Genomic DNA, 26,990 nt, shown 5'->3' on the forward strand with positions numbered 1-26,990 from the left:
GAAGTAGTAGTAGTAGTAGTGGTTTGCCAGAGGCAACAACAACTGACAAAAATACAATAACGAAATTAAAAATGTTGCCGGCCGCGGTGATTGCTATCTAATACCTTTGCGCTGCAGTGGGTGTAGTCAGGCTGATGATGATGATGATGACCTCAAACATTGGAGCTGCGCCGGTGGAATTAAAGGCAAAGGGAGAGGATAGCGAGAAGTACGTAGCGAAGCGACAGAGAAAAAAGGCAGGGGTAGCTTTGCACAACATATGCAAAATGCAAAAAAAAAAAAAACTATATGTTCGCGCCACTCGCGTGCGCGCGCCTAGGTATTGTTGCACGTATTCGCATCCGTGACGGGTAAATTCACTGCATATTCAGGGCCGCGCGCACGTAGCGTCCTCTCGCTAATGAATCGCGCGCGTGGCCCACTGCACAAGCGGGCTGGGTGTAGCGCCAAGCCGCCGCGCTTGAGAAACCCAGTCAGCTTTTAAACGTCGTGTTATCTAAAATAACTTCTCTTCATTTCTCAAGAAATTTAAATCATAATCAACAACATTTAACTAAGGTTTGACTCTTGAGTGCTGCTCTGGGTAAAGGCGTAGTTTCTTGCCGGACAGACGGGAAACGCTTCGGAATAGTTCCCAGCATGCCGGTCTATGAAGTCTTCTTTAGCTCTTCATAGTTTGCGTACACCACTTGAATATTTTCCAAAACTAGCATCGCTTGCAGCAGTGGTAAAGCCCTTATCGACGGTGAACGAATAATCATCGGAGACACTTTACCAACCTAGAAAAAATGTGAACTACCACACTACTAATTGTTACATTGGATAAATCACGTACCGCGCACAATGAGTCAGTGAAACAAGCATGAAGCGCAGCATCAGGTGTTGCCGCTTATTATACTGCAGCACTTGCTCACTCAACGCATTCGTACTGCATTTGCACCACATCGACAGAAGTTTCGAAGAGCTGACTGCTATCGAGGCCAATAACATGAGTGTTGAAATGCAGTGATTAATACACGATTTTAATATGTTTAATGCACAGAGTAAGAGCCACATACAAGTATTCGTGAGTGAGCTCTAAGTATGAGCGTCGGGAATTACGCATTTCACTGCTTGAACGAGTGTCCCTGGAAGTTTCATTGCTTTCGTATTGTTAATGCGTACGCATATCAGTGTCACTTATGCCCATGTGGTTACTGTACGCGCTTAATAAAAAATGTACCTATCACGCAAAATAGTCCTTGTAATCTCCTCTATCCACCCCGGGCGCGCTTTCTTGTCGCAATTTATGCAGCAGCCCATGGTATAGCCTCACTGCGATGGGAGCACTTTTGATTAAAGTACGCATTCATGTGGCACGACTCAACCTCTCAAAGCAAACAACCAAAGCATAGCACGGCCGGTCTCGACGCGCTCGCTCACGAGCGAGCGCGTCGGGACCACATAAAAAACTTGCTTTCGAAAAATATTTCGTAGTTAGCAGGGCTAAACCGCCCCCAAATTTTTTGACGAAGTTGGCATGCGTACACCGCACTAGCCACGGTCCGGCTTCTTTTCTTTCACCCCAGCAAAGAAGGGAGCGAGTAGGGGAGCGACACAATCAGCGCGCCTTGAGTACGCTGGGTGACAAAAGAATAAAGGGAATCTCTGCCGGGGCCCCGAAAAGCTGGGTTCACGTGAGGGGAGCGCACACAAAGTGGAGAATGCGGGAAGGTGAAGGCATCTCTCCCCCAACCCAGGAAGGAGGAATGTAAGAGGAGAAGGAGGAGCTCAACTTCATGCGGCGCGTGGTGGCAGATTTGTGAACTAGGGGCGCATGAACCAGAATCCTGGCCATGCGCTACCAGAGACTTCACGCATAATTTCGCTTGTTTTCTAACGTGGTCCAAACTTGGCCGTGACTATGAATAAACCTTGCGCATGCCATTATTTTAATCTGTTACATATATAATATAACTTTCTTGGTTTGTGGCTGAATGCTAATAATAATGTAGATTGCTCTTGTGGGATCTTGTTGAAAACTTTAATTATGAATATAATGGATAACAGACCGCGATATCCAAGTTGAAAATTTGTCTATGCGATTTTCAAAGAACAAGTAATGCGTATAAATGTCGAGAACAACAAAAACAAAAGCCCTTTTCTGTCCTCGAAGAGTGGAGCAATTTACCGCTAGTAAATGTCGGACTCGTTCAACTGCGAGCGATATTTATAAAATCGGAACACTCCAGGCCGAGAAAACATCAATGCCGAATTTTTTCCGCTTACAATTTCGTCCTTACGTCACGTTCTCCATTCAGCCGCCTCTGAATGCACCGCAGAACCGAAGCGCACCTGCACCTGACAAAACATTACCGCCTGTCTTTCAGCTGGAGAGAAAGATTTCGGAGCGGCGCCTTAGACACAAAATGACGCTCGCTCTAAACTACTCGCCCCGTGAACATCGCTCGCCTGAATTCTCAAAGCCGTGCTTAGACAGGAGTGACTGAATATGGGAACTGCGCGCTGTACGCCACACTGGCTTTGCGGTTTCGCTCCTTATCCGCAGGTCGCGGTACCGAGACTTCCCTGATGCCGCATAAGGCTGAGGCCAAATACTAAAACATCTCTGTGCTGAGCTAAGTGAGTGCAAATCAAATAGCTGCAGAATTTAAAAAAAAATGTTTGTGTAGCCATTCCCAACGGCGCATGCTATACCCCAAGTGCACCGTTTTCAAAGATATCTATTTTATTTTTTATGAGGGCAAAATGCTAAGCTTTATTATGTTTCAAGAGAAAGTTGGCAGAATATCTTGAAAGGCAAAAGTAAAGATTAGGTTAACCAAAGTGACATGGGGCCAGACATAAAAGAAAAACAGGCTTAAAATTGTTCATGATATCACAGATTTAGAAAGAAGGAAGGATCGCATACTTATATTAACAATTCAAATTATCAGCGAGTTTCCGCAACGGCCTTCTAAATTGTTGTCACCATTCACCGGCAGCCCGAGAAAGTTATTATAATATATATGCTACACGCTAAAATAATGGCATGCGCAGGCTATATTTATGGTCACGGCCAAGTTTCATCATCATCATCATCATCATTTATTATCCCTTAAGGGCCCTGGTTTGGGCATTACATAAGGGGGGGGGGGGTGACAAGAAAGTATGGCCATGGTCATATTTATACAGACAAGCAAAACACAACGAGGCATGGTGATGTACGAGCATTTCTATGATCCGTACATTTTGAAATATTGTCACGTTGTAGTGACGGCAGTACAGTGGTCAGGAAGACACCAGCCAGTCTTGGAAACGAAGCTCTTTATTTGGGCTGACTTGCGCCCGCAAAATAACTGAATCACTCGGCGGCGGCGTAAGCAACAAACGTGCTCGTCGGTCGTCGAACTACGAATGTCCGCCGCTCGCGGCATCGCTCAATTTAAAGCCGGCAAGGAAACTTCCAGATAACAGGTCAAGATCATCTACGGTAATCTGGAAAAACCTAGATGCAGCCTTGCATGGCTGCGAACAATCGAGATTAGTCTGGTCGCTTCTCGCGCCACGAACAAAAATGATAACACCCCTTTTCTGCGGCCTTGCGCGAACGAACGGACGCTACAATGATACGTGGCATTACCCCCCTCCCAAAGAAGCATCGTCTCGATGCTTTAAAATGAAATTAAACATGGAGAATGCTTCGATAACTTAGAGTCCTTTAGCGTTCCTAATAAGGTGCAAGGGCAGCGGTAAAAGCTTCAAGTCTGGCCGTGTCGTCGTCGTCGTCGGTGTTGTCGTAGTTTTTGTCGTCGTATTTGTCGTCGTAGTAGTCGTCGTCGTCGTAGGGATCGTCGTCGTCGTAGGGATCGTCGTCGTCGTAGGGATCGTCGTCGTCGTAGGAATCGTCGTCGTCGTAGGAATCGTCGTCGTCGTAGGAATCGTCGTCGTCGTAGGGGTCGCCGTCGTCGTAGGGGTCGTCGTCTTCGTAGGGGTCGTCGTCTTCGTAGGGGCAGTCGTCATCGTAGGGGTCGTCGTCGTCGTAGGGGTCGTCGTCGTCGTAGGGGTCGTCGTCGTCGTAGGGGTCGTCGTCGTCGTAGGGGTCGTCGTCGTCGTAGGGGTCGTCGTTGTCGTAGGGGTCGTCGTTCTCGTAGGGTTCGTCGTTGTCGTAGGGTTCGTCGTCGTCGTTATGGGCATGGTCTTCTGTTTTCGTCGATGGAGGATCCGAGTTCTTGCGCTCAGAAGCAACCTCACCTCCAGAGGCTGCTTTATTTAGTTTAACCTTCGAGGGCTGGGGGAGCGTCCACGCACGGCGTAACCTCGGCTAGGAAATGCAAAGCGCGAGGACGATGGCGACGGGGAACGTGATAGGCGGCTCGGCGATGAGTATCCTTCCCGACGCAAAAAATCCACGATTTCGGCTGGTCGCTGGCCGGGTCGGGGTCGTGGGGTGTCGTAAGGGAACCCTCGGATGCCCATTCTCCTGTATGGGCAGTACCGGAGAATGTGACCGGCTTCTCCGCAGTGGAAGCATTGTGGGCGGCGCTGGTCGGGTGTTCTCCACTCCACGCATTTCCTCGGCCGTGTACGATGCTCGTAGGACGGGCGAGTTGGGGCGAGAGGGCGGCGCTCCAGCGCAGCTGGCTAAGGGCGATAGGGGCTTGGGTACCGTCGTCGAGGTACAGGACGGCGCACTGCTGCGGCGTAAGTCATGGCTGGAGGCTCCAGAGGATGCGTGGTAGACTGTAGTCAGGTCCTCCGGTGGATAACTCAAAGGGCTGGCGTCACGACTTGCAGGGGTTGTCCGGTACCTGGAAGGCTACCCAGCACCTCCACCAGATGTCACGTTGTAGTGACGGCAGTACAGTGGTCAAGAAGACACAAGCCAGTCTTGGAAACGAAGCTCTTTATTTGGGCTGACTTGCGCCCGCAAAATAACTGAATCACTCGGCGGCGGCGTAAGCAACAAACGTGCTCGTCGGTCGTCGAACTACGAATGTCCGCCGCTCGCGGCATCGCTCAATTTAAAGCCGGCAAGGAAACTTCCAGATAACAGGTCAAGATCATCTACGGTAATCTGGAAAAACCTAGATGCAGCCTTGCATGGCTGCGAACAATCGAGATTAGTCTGGTCGCTTCTCGCGCCACGAACAAAAATGATAACACCCCTTTTCTGCGGCCTTGCGCGAACGAACGGACGCTACAATGATACGTGGCAATATAGGGAAAACAAACGGACGAAAATTATACAGGCAGTTATGGTCCGCATACTTTTAACAAACAACAAAACAGTATATTCACACACAAAAAGGAAAAGCAATCGGGTACTGAACAAAAAAAAAATGCAGTGTATTAGAGAAAAGTAAAGCAAAACAAAAATGAAATCCTATTGCTGCTGATCAGTTTATTTAGAAAATTGAGAGGATGTTAACTGCCTGAATTTTGAGTTGTCACGCTCATGGACAATAGTTTCGGGAAGTGAATTCCATTCATCAATAGCCAAGGGCAAGAATGATTTATTAAATGCCTTTGTGGAACCAGTAATACGCTGCATGCTCAGGGAATTGAAGAGCCGACGGGACGTTCGTACAGGTGGTACCAGAAGGGAGGTTCGCAGGTCAGGATGGTTGTAAAAATTAGGAGTCACTTTGGCGACTAAAGTGGTGCAAGGCGAAAGCCTGAGTACAGCATTCTGCCACGAATGTGGTTGTGAATGATGATTCAAGTGCTGCCAGCGAATGACGCGTCCATTGGCTGTCTGCGTGTGTTACTGATGTGTGGTTAACATGTTAAGCTTCGCCTGTAAGAGTGGAACGCGACAGCGTCTTGCAACGCTGCCAGGGAGTCCACAGAACGCCATCGCCAATTCGGCTGTACGCCTTGCTGGACGGTAAATTTATTTTTTGAGGAAAGGAAATGTATCTCTCTCGCATATCTGGGTGGACACCTGCACCTCGCCGTAAGGGAAAGGGGGAAGATGGGAGTGAACGAAGACGCCGTATTAGCTAGACGCGCCTTTGTTCATTCCAAAACCATTCAGCTGGCATTACGGAGTGGCTAGCGTGCTCGTATCGCACTCCGGAGACCCTGGTTCGATTCCCCAACTCGACCAATTTCGTTCTCGGTTTTATTGATTTATGCGGTCTAACTAGAAAGGTTAATTAGGCTATTTCATATTTATTTTATTGCACTTCTACCCGTCTTGTTCTGTCATTCACCTGTCAAATGTTGGAACTGTCTAGGATGTTCGACACAACGTATATGAAACGAGCAACGTCGAACTGAGTGGGGACGTGCGTGGTGGTGGAGCGAACGCGGCTTCGTACTTATCTGTTTTTTCAGCAGCGTCTCCTTCCGCGGACGCTGTTGTCGCTGCGACGCGCGTCCTTCTTATCTTTTCCTCTTTCTTCGGACCTCTTCATTCTCCTCTATCTTAATTAGGCTACTTGCTTAATTAAGCAATTAACTAAACTCAGTCCCACTTACTTGGAGCATCACTATACGATCCCTTTGATTGGTTGCATGCCTACTAGCCAAAGTACAATTGGCCCCATTTGAAATTCGCGCACTGTGACGTCACGAGCATTTCGACCAATTGAAAAGCGTGACATTTTCTGTCGACAACTCCTGCTTACAACGACGAGGCATTAAAGGCTTCCGCCTTAATATAGATTATGAAATAAACTCAGCCGTAATGTCTTCCTTCGATGAGTTAAAGAGTCGAGATCAATGGATGATTTGATGGCACTAACGCTGATCCGTGTATCATATTTTGAGCAGATGAAGCGGGCTGCACGATTCTGGATGCTTTCTAGTAAGTCAATTAAGTATTGTTGATGAGGACTCCATATTGCGCAGGCACATTCAAGTTTAGGTCTAATGTATACTCCATATGCGAGCTTACGAATGTTACTGGGGGATAAAGAGAGAGAACGCCTGATGAAGCCAAGTGTTTTAGATGTGTCCGCCACAAGTTTCGTGATATGCTCAGAGCAGTTCAGTTTGTCTGTGATAATAACTCCCAGATATCGGTATGATTCTACACGTGAAATGATCATGGAGTTCAATGAGTATGAATAATCAAGGTTGGAGCGTTTTCGGGAGACTTGCATGTTCTTACACTTGGACACATTCAGTTTCATCAACCAGGTGGCGCACCAGGTCTCTATTGTGTTGAGGTCTTTCTGCAGGAGCAACTGGTCAGATGTATTAGTGATGCGACGATAAAGTACACAATCGTCAGCGAAAAGGCGGATTGTGGATGAAATGCCTGTAGGGAGGTCGTTTATAAAGACTAAAAATAAAAGTGGACCGAGGACAGAGCCTTGGGGTACGCCAGAAATGACATTGGAGTTTTTGGAGCGATGGTCGCCAATAACAGTGAACTGAGTTTGGCCCATATTAAGGCACAAGCGAAATGAAGTGCAAAGTATCTGATAACGTTTAAGTTAATTTAAAACTTTTGGAGCTTAGCTGATCAATTTATTCACATTAGCGGCTGCGAGTTTTAGCTGGCTGTGAAATGAAAGATAAAGAAACAATTTATAACACAAGTAATCCAGTGAACTACGAGTGAAATTATTGTTTTAGGTTGGTAGGCATTGTGTTCGTGCATAAATCAAGGATCCTAAGACTACAAACATTCGCGCTTTAAAAAAACAGAGCTCTGAAACTCCAGAGTGCACAAAGACACTCGATATATGAGAAATATGCCTTCAGTAATATGCCTCCAGTGACGGTATATGCTCAGAAATCCCGAAAGCGAACAATTATCACCATTGTGCACGACGTACTCACGCCACTCTTTTTTCCTGCTTTTTTTGGTTTTATTGGGGTTTAGCGTCTCAAAGCAACTCAGGCTATGAGGGACGCCCTAGTGAAGGGCTCCGGAAATTTCGACCACCTGGGGTTCTTTAACGTGCACTGACATCGCAGAGCACACGGGCCTCTAGAATTTCGCCTTCATCGAAATTCAACCGCCGCGGCCGGGATCGAACCCGCGTCTTTCGGGTCAGCAGCCGAGCGCCGTAACCACTGAGTCACCGCGGCGGGGCGTTCCTGCTTTTCATTGCGGTAACATTAAGAGAGCCCTGTTGTTCGAAGCACGTGAAGCTCCGAGCAAAAAATATTACATGAAAAATGCCTGAGGAAATTGGACGATAACAGGTGGGCAGCTAAGGTATTTAAAGAATTATGCAGAAAGAGTGCTGACTCGAATGGCGGAAAAGAACTCGGAAAGTAAGCAGTAAGTATGCCTGACACGAGCACGGAGAGAGAAAGAGCATTAAATAACTGGTAAAAAACGGGGGTTGTAAAAGCTGGATCAATTCAACGCAAATGAATGATAGCGTGTAACTGTATCGATACCGGAAAAGGCAGATCAGGAAGGAATCGTACTCTGATAACTCAAGAGGCAGTGCCCTACTCTTTGAAGCCAGGTCAGGGTGTCTTAGAACGCTCTGGTACAAAAATAAATTTAACGATGCAGGGAACACCTGGGATGTATGCGGTAAATGTGTGGAAACAATTCAGCACCTCATGCTCGAATGTGATGGCATCCATTTGGACGTCGGTTCACGCATAGTCACTCTTCCTGAGGCCCTCGGGTTTACAGATATGCGAAAAAATGGATGTTCCTTGGAAGTTAAGAAAAAGTTGGAAGATTCGTGGCTCAAAAGCAGAGGGGTGACATAACGTTTAAGCATACGTCTGCAAACACATTAAAAGGAAATTACGAATTTTGTTTCATTTTAGAGCACAGATAAACAGAACTAAAGAAAAAAGCAAAGCCTGGCGAAAACAGCTTACACCTCGTTTCAAAGAATACACTCCTGTCTTCCACACATCCAACAACCCATGGTTAGGTTACATTCAACACAAATTCCATCGAAAGTGGTGCAGAGCTTACGTTGTAGCTTACTTGGCAGAGCCGAGCACGCGACATGCGGATATTCTAGCTCCGGATGTGATCGGCGGCACTTGATCATTTTTCGTCTTTTTTTATCAATTATTTTGGAATATAAATGTTCCCAGAGCAGTTTTTCCATTGATCAAGATCACATTATTCTTTGCTTTCATCAGCTTCAGTTACCTGGCTTTGTGGCCTTAACATCTTGCCGTAAGTAACTGTACTAAAAGTGAGATTAGGTTTGCTTATCTATTAACCACGCAAGAAAACCATAGGCATGGACACATTTGCTCTATCTGACGTCAAAAGGACCAATATACAATATTTGTAATCTACTCGTAAGTAAAATGAACCCATGGTACTGTTTACTGCAGTGTCATTTTTCAATATACTGCTCATATTGAATAAATTATCTGGATAAAAATATTCGGATAAACAATGCCTCGCACTACGCTTTCTACAAACACTTATTCAAAAACTAACTTTTCTTTGTACATATCTGTGGCTTGCTAAAATTGTATAATATTCTGTTATTGGTCTGCTTTTGTATTCATGAACTTTGTTATCATTAGGTTATTTCCTAAGTGTTCACTAAAATTGTCAGTTGCTCCAAAGGCACTACGCACTTTTTAACAAGAAGCCCGCGGGACCGTTTTACTTTGGGGCCTTTTTCTGCAAAGGCATTTGTATCAAAAAGCAACCAAAACAATATTTAATTAACTGAAACTTAAATCGAGAAACCCCCAATGCCTCCAGGATTGCGGAAGTATGGAATTCACTTTCACATATCTCGCTTGGCAGACACAAAGGGCGATAAGCTACACCAACATGACAAAGTTGTCCGGAAATCCTGGCTGCCTTCGGGTTTTTCAGCCCTCTGAAAAGCACAGCCGATGGTTGGGCCCTATCCTGGCCTGCGAGTCATGGCGGCAAGATCGTTACTTCAAAGACTGCCGCGGATTAAATGTCGGCTTACTAACGAAAAGAAATACTTTCGCTTGTCCTGTGTATTTTTTCTGCGGGTCCGCAATTCATTTGCCTCCTTTTTGCTGTATGAATAGTCGCCAGCTCATCTAACTCAGTGTTTTGATGGAACGATGCAAGTTGACATGATTCGGCGAGATTATTACTAGACACTGTATCATTATGTACGGCTATTATAAACTAAGGAGGACAAAAATAAACAATCTAGTAGTAAAGAAGTAAAAGAGGTACTACAAAAATCCGATGCCAGAATATACGCCAAAACCGGGTATTAAGCCTTTTCACAGCAGAAGCTCCCGGCTTGACGAGCGAATAATAAGAGGCATTATCCAGTGTAAAAAAGGCACCACCTTGCATGGCTACATATCAGACCATTCTGTTTATTTTCGGAGGACCCTTCTCTTCCCCTGCGTACATTTATTTCATCTGTTCCGTCCTACAGCTGTGGTTAGTTTTTAGCACAAAAAGCAACTCTCTTTGGTACATCTCTACATGTCGCGCTTGAAAATCTACACTCTGGTTAGTTGATATTTTCACCTTTTCCTGTCAAATTTATTCGGGTCGTATTTCTCTACGTGGATAATTTTATTGCCGTACGCTCCTCTACGTTCGAGAAAAAATACCTCCAAGTGAATAAAATACAACCTCTTTTCATCCGACATGCGGCGTGCCGTATCCAGGTGCTTGCTTGCGCGAGCGAAGCGTAGACAAGAACGACGTCTCTGAAAAGAAGCACGAAGTGCCATTTTCATATGTTGAAGAAGAAGAAGAAGCACGAAGCGTGCGTATTTCATCGAACATACAGAACGAGGCAAGAAACACGGCGGCCGCGGTCTTCACTGTCTTGCGCCGGGCCTGCTTGGGCCGCAAGCTTTTCCGGCGAACCTGTGTTCCGGCAATGGGAAGATCATCCACAAAGGCCCTCGTTCTCGGATTGGTTGTGGCTGCTGCTGCCTTCGCCCACATCGGCCTTCTTAGCAACTCTCGCTTCTACCCACAGGTGCGTAAATGTGCATACAAGAGCTATAGTGGACAGTAATTCATTTGAGTGCATTTATGATTTATTTGTCACAACGCACAGACCTGTGTGTTTTACGATCCTAGGCAGTATGAAACAACAAGGTTACGTGATATCTGAGCTGTGAAAAGACACCGCTTGCAGTATTGCCATCTGGTGTCATTGTAGAGCAGAACGAAAGCACCGTATCTCCTCTCACACAATATCATTAAGGCGCAATGTCGCCGCGGTGGCTCAGTGGTTATGGTGCTCGGCTGCTGACCCGAAAGACGCGGGTTCGATTCCGGCCGCGGCGGTTGAATTTCTTTGGAGGAGAAATTCTAGAGGCCCGTGCACTGTGCGATGTCAGTGCATGTTAAAGAACCCCAGGTGGTCGAAATTTCCGGAGCCCTCCACTAGGGCGTCTCTCATAGCCTGTGTCGCTTTGGGACGTTAAACCCCATAAACCAAACCAACCAAACCAGCGATGTCCGGAGTCTTTTCAGGGTCTTCTTTTCTTCGGTAGAAGCTTTTGCATTTTTTTTCCGAAAAAACTGTACTTTTCTCTGAATTATAAGTAATACAGGCTTGAAAATACCCCAAGGGTTCTCGGTTTTTATGGTTTGTTGCTGCCATTATGATGATTTTTCGGAACCTTATATCCTGATAACCAGGTAACTAAGTAGCCTTGCTATGAACAATGGAAAGATGTGCTCAGGCAGTCATTTGATTTGGGCCTTGGAAGTTGCCCTTTTAGCTCTATGAGGAGAGTTGCGTAGTTTCCGCTGCGGTTTATTCTAAAGGCAGATACGAGAGATTTGCGAGAAAATGGCCAGCGCTGTTGAACCCTGGAGAAAAGGAGTAAAAAGTTTCCAACTCCGCACTAAATATCTGAGTTTTCTCAAAGCTGGTGATTGCGGAGTATGGCAGGGCCAATGTCTCTATTGCTCGCCTATTAACACCGGCATGTGATATTCTTATTCCGGGAGAATGCTTTCAAAACCGGATCCACACAAACCACAAAAACACACTAATATGTTTCTATTCTCCTCAGAATTGACAAGTAGCGTTGATTCTAAACATTTGTAGACATATATATGTGAATAAAAAGGTATTAAGCTGTCATCTAGGGCACACTCTTTTACGAAAGTGAGTGCGCTAGCGTAGAGCTTATCCCCTTTTAACACCTCTCCCTTTACTATGTTGTTCCGAGCCCTCTTCTCAGGGCCTCCTTGGCAGGCCAGCAGCAAAACCGACCAGGAGAACATTTACCAACTCAAGCCGTTTTGTGTAGTCGGAATTCGAGTAAACTTCAAGTAAGGAGTTTTTGGCCACAAGCTGCTGAACACAGATGATTTGAGCTGCTACATGCCTCACTGAAAATAGCGATTACACATAACCTACGGCTATCGCCCAGTGCAGGCAGAGCCTTGAAGGCAGCCTGCTTAGGCTAACTTAAAAAATAAAACTTCACTAGAACCGTACACAATGTTGTCGAGAAAACCTCAATAAAACTAATTTAAAAAGTCTATCGAAAAGTACGAATGGAAAGTAACATTACCGCCTCTACACTGAAAACTCAACAGAGTTGTGTGGTCTAGAGAGCGAAGTTGAGTTAGGGGATTTTGATATTCCAGGTGGCACTTAGAAGTGCTTTTGGAGGATGCTTGTGATTTGGTTATTGGATGGTCGAAAAGGTAACTAAGCTCCGCTGGATATGGCAGAGTTGTTAGTGAAATGTGACTGAGCAAATGTTTTGTCCTGATGGGTGTGGGAGGTGGGGACCGCTGAATTATGGTCCATGTAAAAGGCATTTATGATTAAGCTTGCTGATTGGCATGAGGCGAGGGCAGAGCGGAGAGGCCGAAAGAATTTTTTACGACGGTGGCGGCTCCAGTTTATTAGTGCTTAAACATTGCATGGCTATGTTTGCGGTTTCGTGTCATCACGAGGTTTTCCGCACGATTACGTCCGGGCGAATGGGTTTATGCGAAAAAAAAATATGGTACACTTGGACAGAGCATCAAAAATCTCATACGGGAAATCGGGGGGTTGAGGTTGGTTAATTACTTATGTGTAGCCAAAATGTCCAAAAAGTGGGTGGGGCCACAGCAAAAGTGGGGCCAAATTTTAAAGCGCCGGAAGTGTGGCACCACATGACCGAAAGTGCAGACTGAGACAACGCGTGGCGCCAAGTTTGAAGACGAAGCGTGGCATGGAGTTTGAAAGCTCAGATGGGCAATTGATTGAACATGAATAAATAAGACAATAAATTCTGGTATCAATAACGCACCGAAAAAGTATCGCCAATGATTACGTATTTATCTAATGAGGCTGCCGCAGTGATCCCTAACGTTTTTTTTCTTTTTTGCTAACAGAACACTCTAATCGCTAAAAAATTTACCACGCCTACGCTTAAGCAGTATCAGACAACTTGTACTTTTATTCAATACATGTGGAAATTTACAAAGGTGAAGCCATTATCAGTAACGCGCATGACCTTCAGGAACTCCATAGCATTACTAAAGCGCACTGACTCCGGCCTCAAAGCTTGCTTTCCACTCGCCCCGCAACGAGCAGTTATCTAATCCAACACGCCAGAGCGCGAGCGCTTGTGTGCTGGTTCTGCAGCTACACTTTTTGTCGCCTAATATCTTCACGTAGCAGATCAGGATATTTTTAAGGCTGAAGCCTTTAATGCCTCATGTTGTAAGCAGAAGTTGCCGACAAAATGTCACGGTTTTCAATTGGTCGAAACGGTCGTGACGTCACAGTGCGCGAATTTCAAACGTGGCCAATCGCGATTTGGCTAGTAACCACGCAACCAATTAAAGGGATCGTATAGTGATGCCCCAAGTAAGTGGGAATGAGTTTAGTTAATTGCTTAATCACCAAATTAGCCTAACTAACCTTTCTAATCAGGCCAGATAAATAAATAAAACCGAGTAGGAAATTGGTCGAGTTTTGGAATCGAAGCCCTGTCTCCGGAGTGCGAGACGAGCATGCTAACCACTCCGCCATGCCAGCTTTATTTTTCTTTATTGCATGAATGAATACATCAATAAAATATCGTAGTTGTCATGCCCCTTGGCAGACAACCGTGTCTAATGGACTTTCATTAACGCAAGTTGGTCCATCAGGCTCAATACATCCTCCGCGTAATCTTGTTGCTTCAAGACTTCTCTCAATTTGTACACATGTTCCACAAAATAATCACATACCGATCGTGCATCCAAGTCACAATGTCTAACAGCCATTCTACTCCTCCAAATGCTTAGAAGGCCCAATAACATAATCTGGTCATTCTGTAAAACATCACTTTCAGTAGTCACAATATAATACTTGGAGTAAATACATGATTCTTGCCACAAGAAAGGCGTCACATACAGTTGCACGCGCGAAAATAGAAAGATTACGGCCCATCCATCCTTTGGTCCGGTCCCGCATTTCTTCCGCTTTCTCATTCCAGTAATTGGTATTCTCCCCATATTTGTCCAGCGGGACTCCCAAATAAACTCCGGGAGTTGTAGCCGATCGGACCCCGCAGAACGATTCTGGTTCCAAGTCCCATTGCCCATGCCAGACTCCGAGACATTTATCTATATTAACAGCGCTACCAGTTTGCCTGCAAAACCTTTCGGTTACTTGTAACGCTTCTACAATACTTTCGCGGTCTTCACAAAAGAGGGCCACATCATCTGCATATGCCAGTATTCTCACCTCACACGCTCCCAACCTAAACTCTCGGATGCGCTCGCTCGCAGTTATCATCCTACAAAAAGGCTCCGAGCCGCCGCGGTGGCTCAGTGGCTATAGTGCTCGGCTGCTGGCCCGAAAGACGCGGGTTCGATCCCGGCCGCGGCGGTTGAATTTCTTTGGAGGAGAAATTCGAGGCCCGTGTACTGTGCGATGTCAGTGCACGTTAAAGAACCCCAGGTGGTCGAAATTTCCGGAGCCCTCCACTACGGCGTCTTTCGTAGCCTCAGTCGCTTTGGGACGTTTACCCCATAAACCAACCAACCAACAAAAAGGCTCCAAAAAATTGCAAAAAGTAAAGGGGACAGTGGACAGCCTTGTCGAACAGATGCCCTCAAATCAATTCTTTCAGATAACATTTTGTTTACCATAAGACGTGTCGAGCAACATGCATGAGCCATTTTTACCCCTTTGAGAACAACCGAGCCAATACCAATATGTTCCAACAAACAATAGAGTATTTCATGAGACACCCAATCAAATGCTTTTTCAAAGCCAATTTGAACGATAGCGACTTTCTTATTTAAAGCATCGCAGCACTCGAGCACGCTGCGTGCAACATGAATATTTTTAAATATGCTTCTTGTTTTTATTCCACACGTTTGGTTAGGTCCTACAATATCCTTTATGACGTATTGCAATCTCTTGGCGAACACTTTCATCAGAATTTTATAATCAACGTTTGTTAACGTGATCGGTCTGTAGCTTGTTACTTTTACCAGCTTAGCAGGGTCATCTGTCTTAGGAATTAAGACCGTATGAGCATTGCTAAACGAAGGTGGCAGCCTACCAACTTCAAAACACTCTTTGAAAAGCTTATAGAGCATAGTGGCAAGGTCACATTTAATGCTCTTATAAATGGCCGCAGTCAAATCGTCAGGTCCCGGCGACTATCCGGCATTCAATTCATCAATTGCTGTCTCTATTTCCTTAATACTTATTTCGTTCTCTAGTTCTCCAGTAATCTCATTGCCTAATATTGGCATAAGTGGCAAAAAGCTTTCCCGGAACCCTTCTTCACTTGGTGCTTTGCGTGCAAACAGCTCACGGTACTTTTCCACGAATGCATTCAAAATTCCACTTTGTTCACTGAGGATTTGTTCTTTGTATTCGATAACTGATATCTCGTTTGACCGCGCGTATCGCTTTTCATCTGAAAGAGCGCGTTTTGTTGGCATTTCACCAGTAAGCCATTTTTCCGTGCGTGCTCTTATCGCTGCCCCTCTGTACTTCTGAGCATCTAAAGCTTCTAGCCTAACTTTGACGCCTTTTAGGTCATGCATGAACATGGCCTGCGTTTTTTCCTCTTCGCGCCCTAAATTCGTCAAAAGTCCACGCAGTTGCTTTTCTTCTTTTCTTTCCTCATATTTTCTTATGGTTGAACGCTCAATAGCATAGCTTTTCACCTCCTGCTTAAAGCGTTCCCAAGATTCAATGCATCCTGTTTCCCTATTATTAAACATATCCATGATTTCCTTAACTTTTCTTAAAAATATGTCGCCTTCTATAAGCCTTCAGTTTAGTTTCCACATATCCCAGTTCATTTTTGCTTTACGCTGCTTCCTTCCTCCCAAAGTTACCGTAACTAGGCAGTGGTCACTAAATGACACTTGCTTCACTTCATACTGCTCACAGGAAGGTGAAAACTCTGGCGACAAATATATTCTGTCCAGTCGTGCGTGGCTGCTACCTTGAAAATGCGTAAAATGCACGTGATTCTGACTCTTCGCCAGACCTATTACATCCTCCAAGCTGCACTCGTTGAGGACACTCTTCAAGAAATCAACACTCGGGTCTTTTACATCTTTTACATTTGAACGATCTTTAGGGTCCAAAACGCAATTGAAGTCTCCCAATAGTATGAGCACTCGACTGCAATCAAGGAACGAGGTTAACTGTTCAAAAAAACCGCGCCGTTCCTTTTGTATCGTGGGAGCATACAGGACAACAACCCTCACCGCGAATGTTTCATATATGAAGTCACACACGATAAACCGCCCCCTTGCACAAGTTATTATTTGTTCCTCTACTATGCCTATGTTTTTCCTCAGGAAAAGACAGCATCCCGCCGACAAACCAGCCGCATGGCTTACAGAAACATTGAAATGCGAACGAAAACCAAACACCTTGTTATCTGTTTGCTGCTCATCCTCAACTTTTGTTTCTCGAATAGCCGCGGTATCTAGATCTAATTCCCCGAACAGTCGGTTCAACTGCACTTGCTTACGCTTCGAGGCAAGCCCTCGTACGTTCAGAGTGCCAACTTTTAGCGGTTTCTTCAAATAAGCCATAGCGTGCACACAGCAAACAAACAACAGTGATTAAAGCTCACTGCTTCGGCCACTCGTCGCGAGTTAGCGACGAGGACCGCGACAAGGTTAACTTGCCTTTCTTGGCTCCCTCCCCTCTCCAATGCCTTTCTAGCCGACGTAGTTCTCGTTCCGTAGCCGGTGCCTTTTCGTAGTCACGAGGCCGCTTAATGGAAGCGACTGTCGCATCCATCGGCGCCTCGGAGTCGTGGTCGCCTGAAGTGCTCTTCCTCGTTGGCTCTTCTGGTGCCGCAGCACCATCCGCCTTCTTGCCAGTCGTTTCGGCAGCGGGGTCACCTTGTGACTTCTCGTCGCCAGCAGGCAGCTCCGGCTGCTGGCAAGCAGGGCCGTCGCTGAGTCCTGAAGGGGGCGGGGCTCCGGCGTTCTCCAGTTCCTCCTGGTCCATGAGCAGCTTGCTGCCGTCTTCTTGCGGCGGAGCAGTACCCGTGGCTACACGCGCATACGTGCGAACGCATCCTTCCCGTTCGTGTCCGAAGGCGTGACACAAACTGCATCTTGGCGTGCGGCAGTCGCGTCGAATATGTCCCGTCCTTTTGCACCGTAGGCATATTGGTGGACGTCCAGGCACCACCACTAACACTTGCCCTCCGTAGAACTTGAGCATGTGGGGCAAATCATCGATAGAGAGCCCCTCCTTCAGAACCATACGCACCAGACGGGTTGTCGATTCGACGTCTTCGAACCCGGGACTGTTCCACTGCTCGCGGTTGACGTCTGTCACCTCTTCAAATTCTTCAAAAGCCTTCTGCACAGAATCATTCGACACGTAGAAGGGCACCCAGTGCACCCTGAAGGCCAACTCACGTTTTTTGGGGTCTATGACCGCACAATAGCGTTTTTTCACTTCAAGTGCTCCTTCTGTCCGCAGTCGTTCCTTCGCTTCCGCAGTTTTCAGCTTCAACATCCACACATGCGACATTTGAAAGGCCCCAATGCCAGCCACGAAAGGTAGAACACCGGCAGTTTCCAAAGGCTCACGAAAATCCTGTATGCGATAAGGCCGCCCGGCAATATCGCAGTGAAGGAAAACCGCTTTCTTCATTGCGTCTCCCGAAAGCAGCGTAGGCAAAACTAAGCGATAGCCCACTGGTGGGCGTCGCTCACCGAAACCTCGGCCAGACATGGCCGATAACGAAGCGCGCTCAGAGCTTCCCATCACACGACCGTCTCCCACCCCGCCATGCCAGCTGGATGCTTTGGAATGAACAAAGGTGCGTCCAGTGAATAGGGTGTATTCGTTCACTCCAATTTTCCTCCCTTCCCGTTACGGGGAGGTTCAGGTGTCCATCGAGGTATGCGAGACAGATACATTTCCTTTCCTCAAAAACTAATTTACCGACGAGCAAGGCGTAGAGCCGAATGGGCGATGGCGTTCTGTGGACTCCCTGGCAGCGTTGCAAGGCGCTTTCGCGTTTCCCTCTTAGAGACGAAGCTTAACATCTTAACACATCAGTGACACAAGCAGCAACACCGCGCTTAAGGCATTCGCCTCACAGCACTTTAGGTGAACAAAGTGCGCCCCTGAATTTTCTTCAGTAGGCACATCGCGTGCGTATTTTTTTCATCTGTTGTGGAGGCTCCGCCATGCGTCGGTGTCAGAATAAAATTGTTTGATTTCTCGCAGCCCTGCAGTGCACGCGCCATTCCCGTGTCTCACACCAGTCATCGCATTGACACTGGATATGCACACCCTCTTCGCCAGAAACCGTAGCGAGACACCGTCTGAGTCATCATCATCATCAGCCTGACTACACCAACTGCACGGCAAAGGCCTCTCCCATGTCTCCCCAATTAAACCTTTCCTTTGCCAGTTGCGGCCACCGTATCCAAGCAAACTGCTTAACCTCATCCCCCCCCCCACATGTAACTTTCTGCGGCACTCTGCTACGTTTGCCTTATCTTCGAATCAACTCTGTTACCGTTAAGGACCAGCGGTTATCTTGCCTTCGCACTACAAGACCTGACTTAGCTCATATCTTCCTCTTGATTTCGACAACGATGTCATTAACCCGCGTTTGTTCCCTCACCCACTTCGTCCGCTTCCGATCTGCTAACGTTACACCTATCATTTTTTCTTTCCATAGCTCCCTGCTTTGTCTTTAACTAAAGCTGAACACTCTTTGTTAGCCTCCACCTTTCTACCCTATAGGTGAGTACCGGTAAGATACAGCTGTTGTATACTTTTCTCCTGAAGGATATTGGTAAACTGGAATTTATGATCTGAGAGAACCTGCCATATGCGCTCCACCCCATTCTTATTCTTCTGGTTATTTCCCTCTCATGATCCGGATCAGCTGTCACAACCTGCCCTAAATAGACATATTCTCTTCCTACTTCCAGCACCGCGCCATCAATTGCGAACTGCTGTTCTCTTGCTAGACTGTTGAAAATTACTTTGGTTTTCTGCATGTTAATTTTTAGCCCCACCGTTCTGCTCTGCCTTTGTAACACATTTATCATGCTTTGCAGCTTTTGTCCTCAGTGACTTAGCAAGGCAATGTGATCAGCGAATCGCAGATTACTTAGGTATTCTCCATTAACTCTTATCCCCAACCGTTCCCATTTCAGGCCCCAGAAAACTTCCTGTAAACAGGCAGTCAATAGCATAACCGATACCGTGTCGCCCTGCCTGACACCTTTTCTTATTGGAGTTTTATTACTGATGTTATGGAGAACTATGGCAGCTAAGCAATCGTTGTAAATATCTTCCAATATTTTTACATAGCACTCTTCTACACCCTTATTCCGCTATGCCTGCATGGCTGCTGAGGTTTGTACTGAGTCGAATGCTTTCTCGTAATCAATGAACGCTATATATAGAGGCTGGTTACATTGTGCGCATTTCCCTCTCACCTGATAGATAGCGTGAGTATGGTCTCTTGTCGAGTATCTTTTGCGAAAGCCTGCCTGATCATTTGGTTGATTGAAGCCTAAGGTTTTCCTGACCCTATTAGCGATTACCTTCGCATTATACCTTGTAAGTAACAGACAATAAGCGGATCGGTCTGTAATTGTTGAAGTCCTAGACGTCTCCTTTCTGATGAATTAAGATAATGTTAGCGAATTTCTAAGCACTAGGTACGCTCGAGGTCACAAGGCATTGCGTATACAGGGTGGTTAGTTTTTCGAGCACAATCTCTCCTCCATCCATCAACAAATCTGCTGTTATCTGATGCTCACCAGCTGCTTCCTCCCTTTGCATTGCTCTTAAGGCTTTGTTTACTTCCTCCTTCGTTACTGGCGGGATGATGTCGCTTTGTCGTACGGGCATCAAACCACATCTGTCATTTGCCTCACGACCGCCAACCCTTTAAAACGGTGTCCCTAACAAATATCGGCAAAATGAGATAAACAAGGATAGTAAGGGTCATTTAAACGAAATTTGTATTCCTCACTAGCCAGAGTTGTGGCACGACTTCGCAGCACAGTACACTTTCGACATGGCGCTCATGCTCACAAGGCCCTTTCTAGAATGTTTTCTAGCGGTTCAGGCTCAGCGGGGAATTTAGTGGTCGCTACTCTCGGAGCTCTCTGCTGGCTATTCAAAAGGGCGGGAGTAGCTATATGGCCCTGCAGTGGGCGTAGTCAGGCTGATGATGATGATGAGCTATATGTCACGTGCACAAGGCAGTTATTGGCACTTTTTCCTTCCAGCCACTTGTGGCTCCTTTCAAACTAACTTGCGGCAAAATACTTATATGCACTCTGCTTCAGTATCCTCGGAATATCAAAATTCTACTAGGCCAAGCTTGAGCTGTGTTTTATTACTTTCGGCGTTGCGCTCCCATTGTGAAAAGTGTGGCGCCACAAATAGCTCAGACGTGCCACTTCCACCATGCCATAGCCCTGCCAAAGCCCACATAATCAAGCCTGGAGTGCTACTAAAGCGCTTACTGCGGCACTCGAAATGCGCGAGGAGACGAACGAGCAATACAGGAAAACGAAGAAAAAACTTAAGATAAATAAGAAATGATACTGTTATACGTGTCCAGAGAAAAACCACGCAAACTAATAATCGTGAAGAAAACATTTACGAAAAGGATTAAAAATCTGTACCTTTTCCTTCCGTACTACTATAGTAGCCGTATGACACTCATGACAAATTTCATTTTAATGCAGAAGGCTTCAAAATTAGGCTGCAAGAAACATTAACTTCTCTTTTTAACAAGGGTGTTTCTGAAACCGTAGGGGGAAGGAGTTCGCAAACCACGCGATGAAGGGAGTATTCGTGTTTCTGAGCGACTCCATAGATACTGAGCGCATATTTAGACGACGTAGGTCTTTCGTGCCTTCAGCCCCTCACTTAGGCATAAGGAGTCGTAGCTCTACTTTGACTCTGCGCGTGCTTTTTATGCTCGCTGATCATCTCTGAGGCAAGAATTATTATTCGCTGTGGTGACAACATTTGCACGCTTCTTGAAACGCAGCTGTGATTGGGTGAGAATTCCATCGACGCCGCCATGCACATCCTGCCAGTGACACAGATACACGGCTGGTTGCCCCTTCACTTTTAGTGGCGGCCTGCCCTGAACTAATATTCGCTTACAGCAGCAATCTCTGGTCCCGCTATGTTATAAATCAGAATAACTCAATTGACGTTGATAGCAACTATTCGGCGAGAATAACAATGAAGTTATTCGCACAGTGAAGGTGCTACTTCCGGTAAATGCTGCTGAGCCATTAGTAGATGGGTTGAATGGCACTTCGAAAAAATCTGCCAACACATTTATGAAATTGTTTCGATGCAAAATTTGTGTGAACTGCTTCAGCGAAGAAGCAGCGAAGAAGAAGTGCCTGCACAAGAGCGAGTTAGCCGACTGCGCAATGGAAACCTTTAGTGAAATGTTTAGCAGAAACGTAAGAACTGAAACCGCGCGACTGGTAAATGCGAATTGCGAAATTTTCGTCTGAAAAGCTACGCTTTTACTTTCGCACTTATTACTGATTGCTTTTTCTTCCTTGAAACGGGTATCGTGACCCGGCTGAGATCATCGTAGCTCCCTTTTTAAGAGAGAGATTAAGGCAATTGTGATTCTTGAACTTCTCTCGATTCCTTTGAAGCTAAAGAGTGGAATCAAGCACACAGCACATTTTAAAACGGAAATATACTGTCGCCCTGCAGTTCAACGCTTTTCCATTCTTAGTAAAGCGTCTCGATTTCAGTCGGGGCTTTGCTGTGGTTGGTTACACTTACATCGTCTGTTGACACGAAGGGTAAGAAATCATAATGAATGGTGCTCGACAACTGTGTACAAAGAATGCCATCTAATTTATGTAATTCTGGGAAATGCTGTGTCCATCTGCTAGACGTTACTGAATAATGCTGACCGTTATTGAGGTCGTCACGGTTAGTGTTACGTCGTATATTGGAGGAATAGTCCTGTATTCTCTTGTGCATGTGCTGAAGGCTCAACCGCCATGTGTATGCAGTGTTAAAAATGTGGCCTAAGAGGCGAGGTGTGACAAGACTCGCTGCGACAGGCGCAGGGCAGGTGATCTTTACGTGTTGGTCATTTTCACCCGTGACGGTGTTTCACAAGGAGACTAGGGGAAAAATAAAACGACAAAATAAGTAACCAATGTCACCAAAAACCGCAGTTATTTGCCCTCTTTAGTTAAGGCCCTCTTTATCACCGCCGCTTGCTGCTGCTAAAGTGGAACACACACTTAAGTTTTCTCGCATGTGAAAAGTGGTTAACGTCTCAACTCTTGAGACGCGATAAACGCTAATAGAATTTCACTTAACTTTGAGTCTATGCACAGTGCTTTGCCTAAAGGTTCAATTTTGTGTAAGGTGTCGCGGAAATGCATTTCTTCATAAGGAGACTTCAAGGATTTGAAATAATTCGAGAATTGTTTCTTGCGTATGTAAAGCTCTCTCCATGTCATGAACTGAGAAAGTTTGGAATGTCATATGCAGGTGTGCCTGGAAATAACACGGCTGCAGTAATTTAAGGAGTCAAGGCAATTTAGTTCACACGCAAAAATATTTCCGTTTTCATGCTGCAGCATTCAGCGTGTAACTGCAGCGCTTCAAGCTACCGCTTCATCCGCAGTGTGGAGGCCCTCTCGGAAAAGACTGTGGACGATCTGGCGTCAAGGCTCGCCAGAATGGACTCAGCCTGCAAAAAATACGGCGAATCGCTGCGTTTACGTCATACTAGAAGTCCCCAAGGGTTCTCAATGGAACCGAATTGCACGTGGAGAACGTGTTCCCTCTATGTGGTGAAGTCACATCACTTTGCGTTTTGTTCGGTGCCGAAGGCCGCCACATCTAGTCTCAAGGCACTCCTCTTGAAAGCCGAAAAGGCCTTGGGTTCGAATCACACCGCAGACAGCATTTTCATGGACTTCCGGAGAATATATCGCGCCGTCCTTCCCGGGGCCTACTGGAGAGATAAGCTTGGGTCCGATTACACCAAGGTGATCATAGTGCGGCATCCGTTTGAAAGACTGGTCTCGGCGTACTTAGATAAAGTCAGGACTACCAATCCCTACGTGTGGGGAGCCAAGCAGATGTACAATCGAGGTTTCGTAGGCAGCGGACCAAACGGAACATTCACGTTCGCAGAGTTTGTAGACAAGATATTGAACGAGCCCGTGACGTACTGGGACCCTCACTGGACACCCTACACGCCCCGATGCCAGCCCTGCACCATGAGGTAAGTCGTTCCTTGCCTACGTAGAAAAAATATGCTAGCGTTTGCATGGTAATTAGCACTCTTAGAAACAAGCGTCTAATGAAAGATATTCCTGTTTACCTTCACTTTTGTAGTAAAATTGTAGAGCGGGTATTAAAACTGAGTTCACTTTTTGCGCAATACATGCATATAAGTCCATATAAATGAGAGAGATTACTTCCTACGATGACAGAGCAATTGAATGGCCTTCATGCTTAATCAACCTGTCTCATATTCGGCTTTCAAATTTTACGCTCCGTGGTGTACCGTGATTAGCGTGTTCGGCTACCAAGCCGGAGTTCCCGGTTGCGATGCCGACCACGGCGGCCGCGTTTCGATGCAGGCGAAACGCAAAAGGCGCCGGCGTGCTGTGCAATGTCAGAGCTGTTAAAGATCACCAGGGGGTCGAAATTATTCCCAAGCCCTCCGTTACGGTACTACTTTCTTCCCTTGTTCTTTCACTGCATTTTTTATCCCTTCCTTCACGGCGCGGCTCGGGTGTCCGCAGATAAGTGACGTACTGCGTCATTTCTTTTCCACAAAAACTAGTTATTATTGTCATTAATAATATTATATTTAGTTACCACGACTGTTTAGTCTCAGCCGTGTTTATTTCCTTCCACTTTAATGGTCACATATGTGTGGGTAAAAAATACAGTAGGCATAGTTTGTTTCATACATGCATTTCTTTCATTCATGCGTCTTCTTTTATTTTCAGTTCTTTAAATTTCTTTTATTATTCGCCTTTTCTTACTTTCAAAAACGGTCTAAGCCTTCGTTAGGATCGTGTTGATTTTACCAAATATACTGTACATATAATGGGTGACTTTACTTCCCAGGGTTAACCTGGTTGACTATGGTCTGCGTTCCATGAAGCTGTGAGGTTCGGGAAAAAGCTAATGACCTGCTCGAATTCTCGAACTTTGCGCGGCTCCAACTAAAAAAGTTGCCTGCCCCACTCAAAAAGAAGCCTGCTAGACCTGCTTCTGACAAACGCCATCAATTCCACAATCTCGGAACCTCTATCAGTGTTGTCGTCGATCTAGGTTGGCACCGTTCATGTGAGGATGTCGTTGAATCTTCAACTGTACTTAACCTGACTACGTCAATAGGGCATTACGGAGGCTGAGGCAATGGGGACTACATAGGACGGTATAGTTACTTGGGAAATGCTGATTGGGAAAGGCAGTTTTTTTCGGAAACCTGTGCCCGTACAGCTGCACAAAAGGTCACCCACATAACTGCAACTGCAATGCGCTTACATTCCAAAAATGTGTTGAGAGACTCAAGGCATCCGCACTGGTTCTGTGCCTATTTGAGGAAAAAGAATGCGCAAAAAAACTGCGTTGTCATCGATGGTATCGTCTAACATCACTTTGAGTGGTATGCAAGATACAGTGCTCATCGATCGGAGAAAGAACGCCTTTACCTCGATCAGGTTTAGGGCAAAAAGGCCCTATACAAGAACTACTCATGCGTTTCCGAAAATGTTTGCAACCGCGAGGCCGTCTGTAATAAATTGGCCGATTATTTAGCTAACGTGTATGCCGAAGCTCCAGTCACCCCCAAAAGTTACTCCTTCCTGAACAAAACGATTATTTCCTTCCTATTGAGAGCGTTTATACTAGCGAGGTAGAAGCAGCTGTACGCGCCCTGCCAAACAAAAAATCTTGAGGTGCTTACGAAATTGCTTGCGTTTATGCTTTTTCTCTGCTCATATTTTAACAATCTGGGAACAAAACAGATGGGTAATATTCATAGGAAATTGCTCTTGTTGCAGGTACAGTATCATCGGAAAAATGGAGACATTAGGCGCTGACCTGCAGCACCTCCTGCCCAAAATTGGACTGGCCGGCTGGTCGTTTCCGAAGATGAACGCCAAAAGCAGCATGCACGACTCGAGAGGGACATCCTTGCGTTTTTTCGCGGAGCTCTCGCGACAGCAGGTGCTTATGTTGTACGCCATATACATGTACGACTTCGAGCTGTTTGGATACACATTGGACGGATTCGCGAGTCTAATCGAGTGAAATTAGGAGAAATGGGAACGTTTATAAAAGGACTTTGTAACTTACAAAGGCAGTTATGTGGGGTACGTGGAGTTCCGTGCTTCTTAAAACCCAGTATCTTGCGTTATCTAGAAAAGAACCGGTATGCTTGACAACGCGCTACATGTAAATAGCGTTTTGACTTCCTTTTGCACACTGTATCAATTTGCCTCCTCTCGCAAATCACGCCATTTGTATATATACATGTAAATTACAAGAATAAACGTACGTGCTAGTCAACGCTGCCTTGTCTCTTAGGTCTGCGTCCCTGCCTTTTGCGCTGTTTTAAGTAGTATTTTGCAAATACAATTTAAAGCTGACCCTGTGTGTTGCTTCGAGGTGAATGGACGGGAGCAGCTTTCAATATAGCGCTCGAGCGGTACGACTGGGGATAAACTAATGCGAAATTTTGTAAAATGTATATCCCTTGTGAGTTACGATGGAGAGTGAGGAGAGAAGGGAAAGGATGGAAGAGGCCTGTGGCCAAGAGCTTAGTGGTAGAGGTAGTGATAGGGAAGTCGAGACCTGCCTTGTAGAGGCCCACATGGGCGGTTTCTAGAGCGTTGAGCCTGAGTGAAGGAAGCGTAGGGTGCAAAGTTCAAGACCTTGTTGAGGGCCAGCGCGTGGGCAACTCGGCACGCGTGAGCCTCGTGGAGACCTGAGCGTCGAGTGACCACGTGCCGCCAGAGGTGAGTAACCGAGGGGCAGGTGGTGACAGCGTGGTGTAGTGCACTGCACGGGCTCGGGCCGGCTCGAAAACCCGGGCCCGGCCCGGCCCGTGGGCCAGGCCGGGCCGGTACATGGTCTGTTTTGCCGCGCCTGGGCCGGTCCCGGGCCTGAAGTTGCGGGCCCGGGCCAGGATCGGGTATAAAGCTGCGGACCCGAGTCGGGCTTGGGTTCGTGCAGAAACGGCTGGTGTCCGATTATTCATTCACTATTGCAGAGTGAAGTACACAACTGCGGCATTGGAGCAGCGACACAGATGAGCTATGGGTTATAGTACGCGCTGAGAAAAAAAAAACTATGCTTTATTCATTGATTTATTTATTTCCTTATTTCCACGCCGCCGTGGCTTAGGGGTTTAGTGGCGGTGGCTTGATTACTGAGTCGGGGAACCAGGATTTGCTCCTAGCTTCGGCGGCCGCATTTCTATTTCGGCGGCAAGCGTGACAGCCATATACTTTGTAGTATCATTAATGGCTCGTTGAAGAAACCCATCTGGTCGAAATGATCCGGAGCCCTCTGCTTCGGTGTCTTTCACAGCCTGACTCCCCTTGGGCCCTTAAAGGGCAACTCCGGCGATTTTTT

At 46.3% G+C, this 26,990-nt stretch overlaps 1 protein-coding gene across 1 annotated transcript; it reads left to right on the forward strand.

Annotated features, from left to right (window-relative positions):
* The first annotated feature begins 8,195 nt into the window (after window positions 1-8,195).
* LOC149327239 (carbohydrate sulfotransferase 9-like) lies at window positions 8,196-25,664 on the forward strand. The gene is made up of 4 exons (XM_089564822.1): window positions 8,196-8,217; window positions 10,552-10,871; window positions 22,964-23,616; window positions 25,415-25,664. Exons 1-4 carry the CDS (start codon window positions 8,196-8,198, stop codon window positions 25,662-25,664), a joined length of 1,245 nt encoding a protein of 414 aa, XP_089420948.1.
* Window positions 25,665-26,990: the final 1,326 nt, after the last annotated feature.

Source organism: Amblyomma mixtum, chromosome 10, assembly GCF_055824585.1.
Source record: "Amblyomma mixtum isolate Tamu chromosome 10, ASM5582458v1, whole genome shotgun sequence".
Lineage (NCBI taxonomy): Eukaryota > Metazoa > Arthropoda > Arachnida > Ixodida > Ixodidae > Amblyomma > Amblyomma mixtum.

Bases quoted from the DNA above. Each gene is read 5' to 3' on its own strand.
- LOC149327239 (XM_089564822.1), top strand. From the start codon at position 8,196: ATGGCGGAAAAGAACTCGGAAA. The intron at 10,872-22,963 runs GTGCGTAAATGT...TTCATGCTGCAG, and splicing joins ACTCTCGCTTCTACCCACAG to CATTCAGCGTGTAACTGCAG. The intron at 23,617-25,414 runs GTAAGTCGTTCC...CTCTTGTTGCAG, and splicing joins TGCCAGCCCTGCACCATGAG to GTACAGTATCATCGGAAAAA.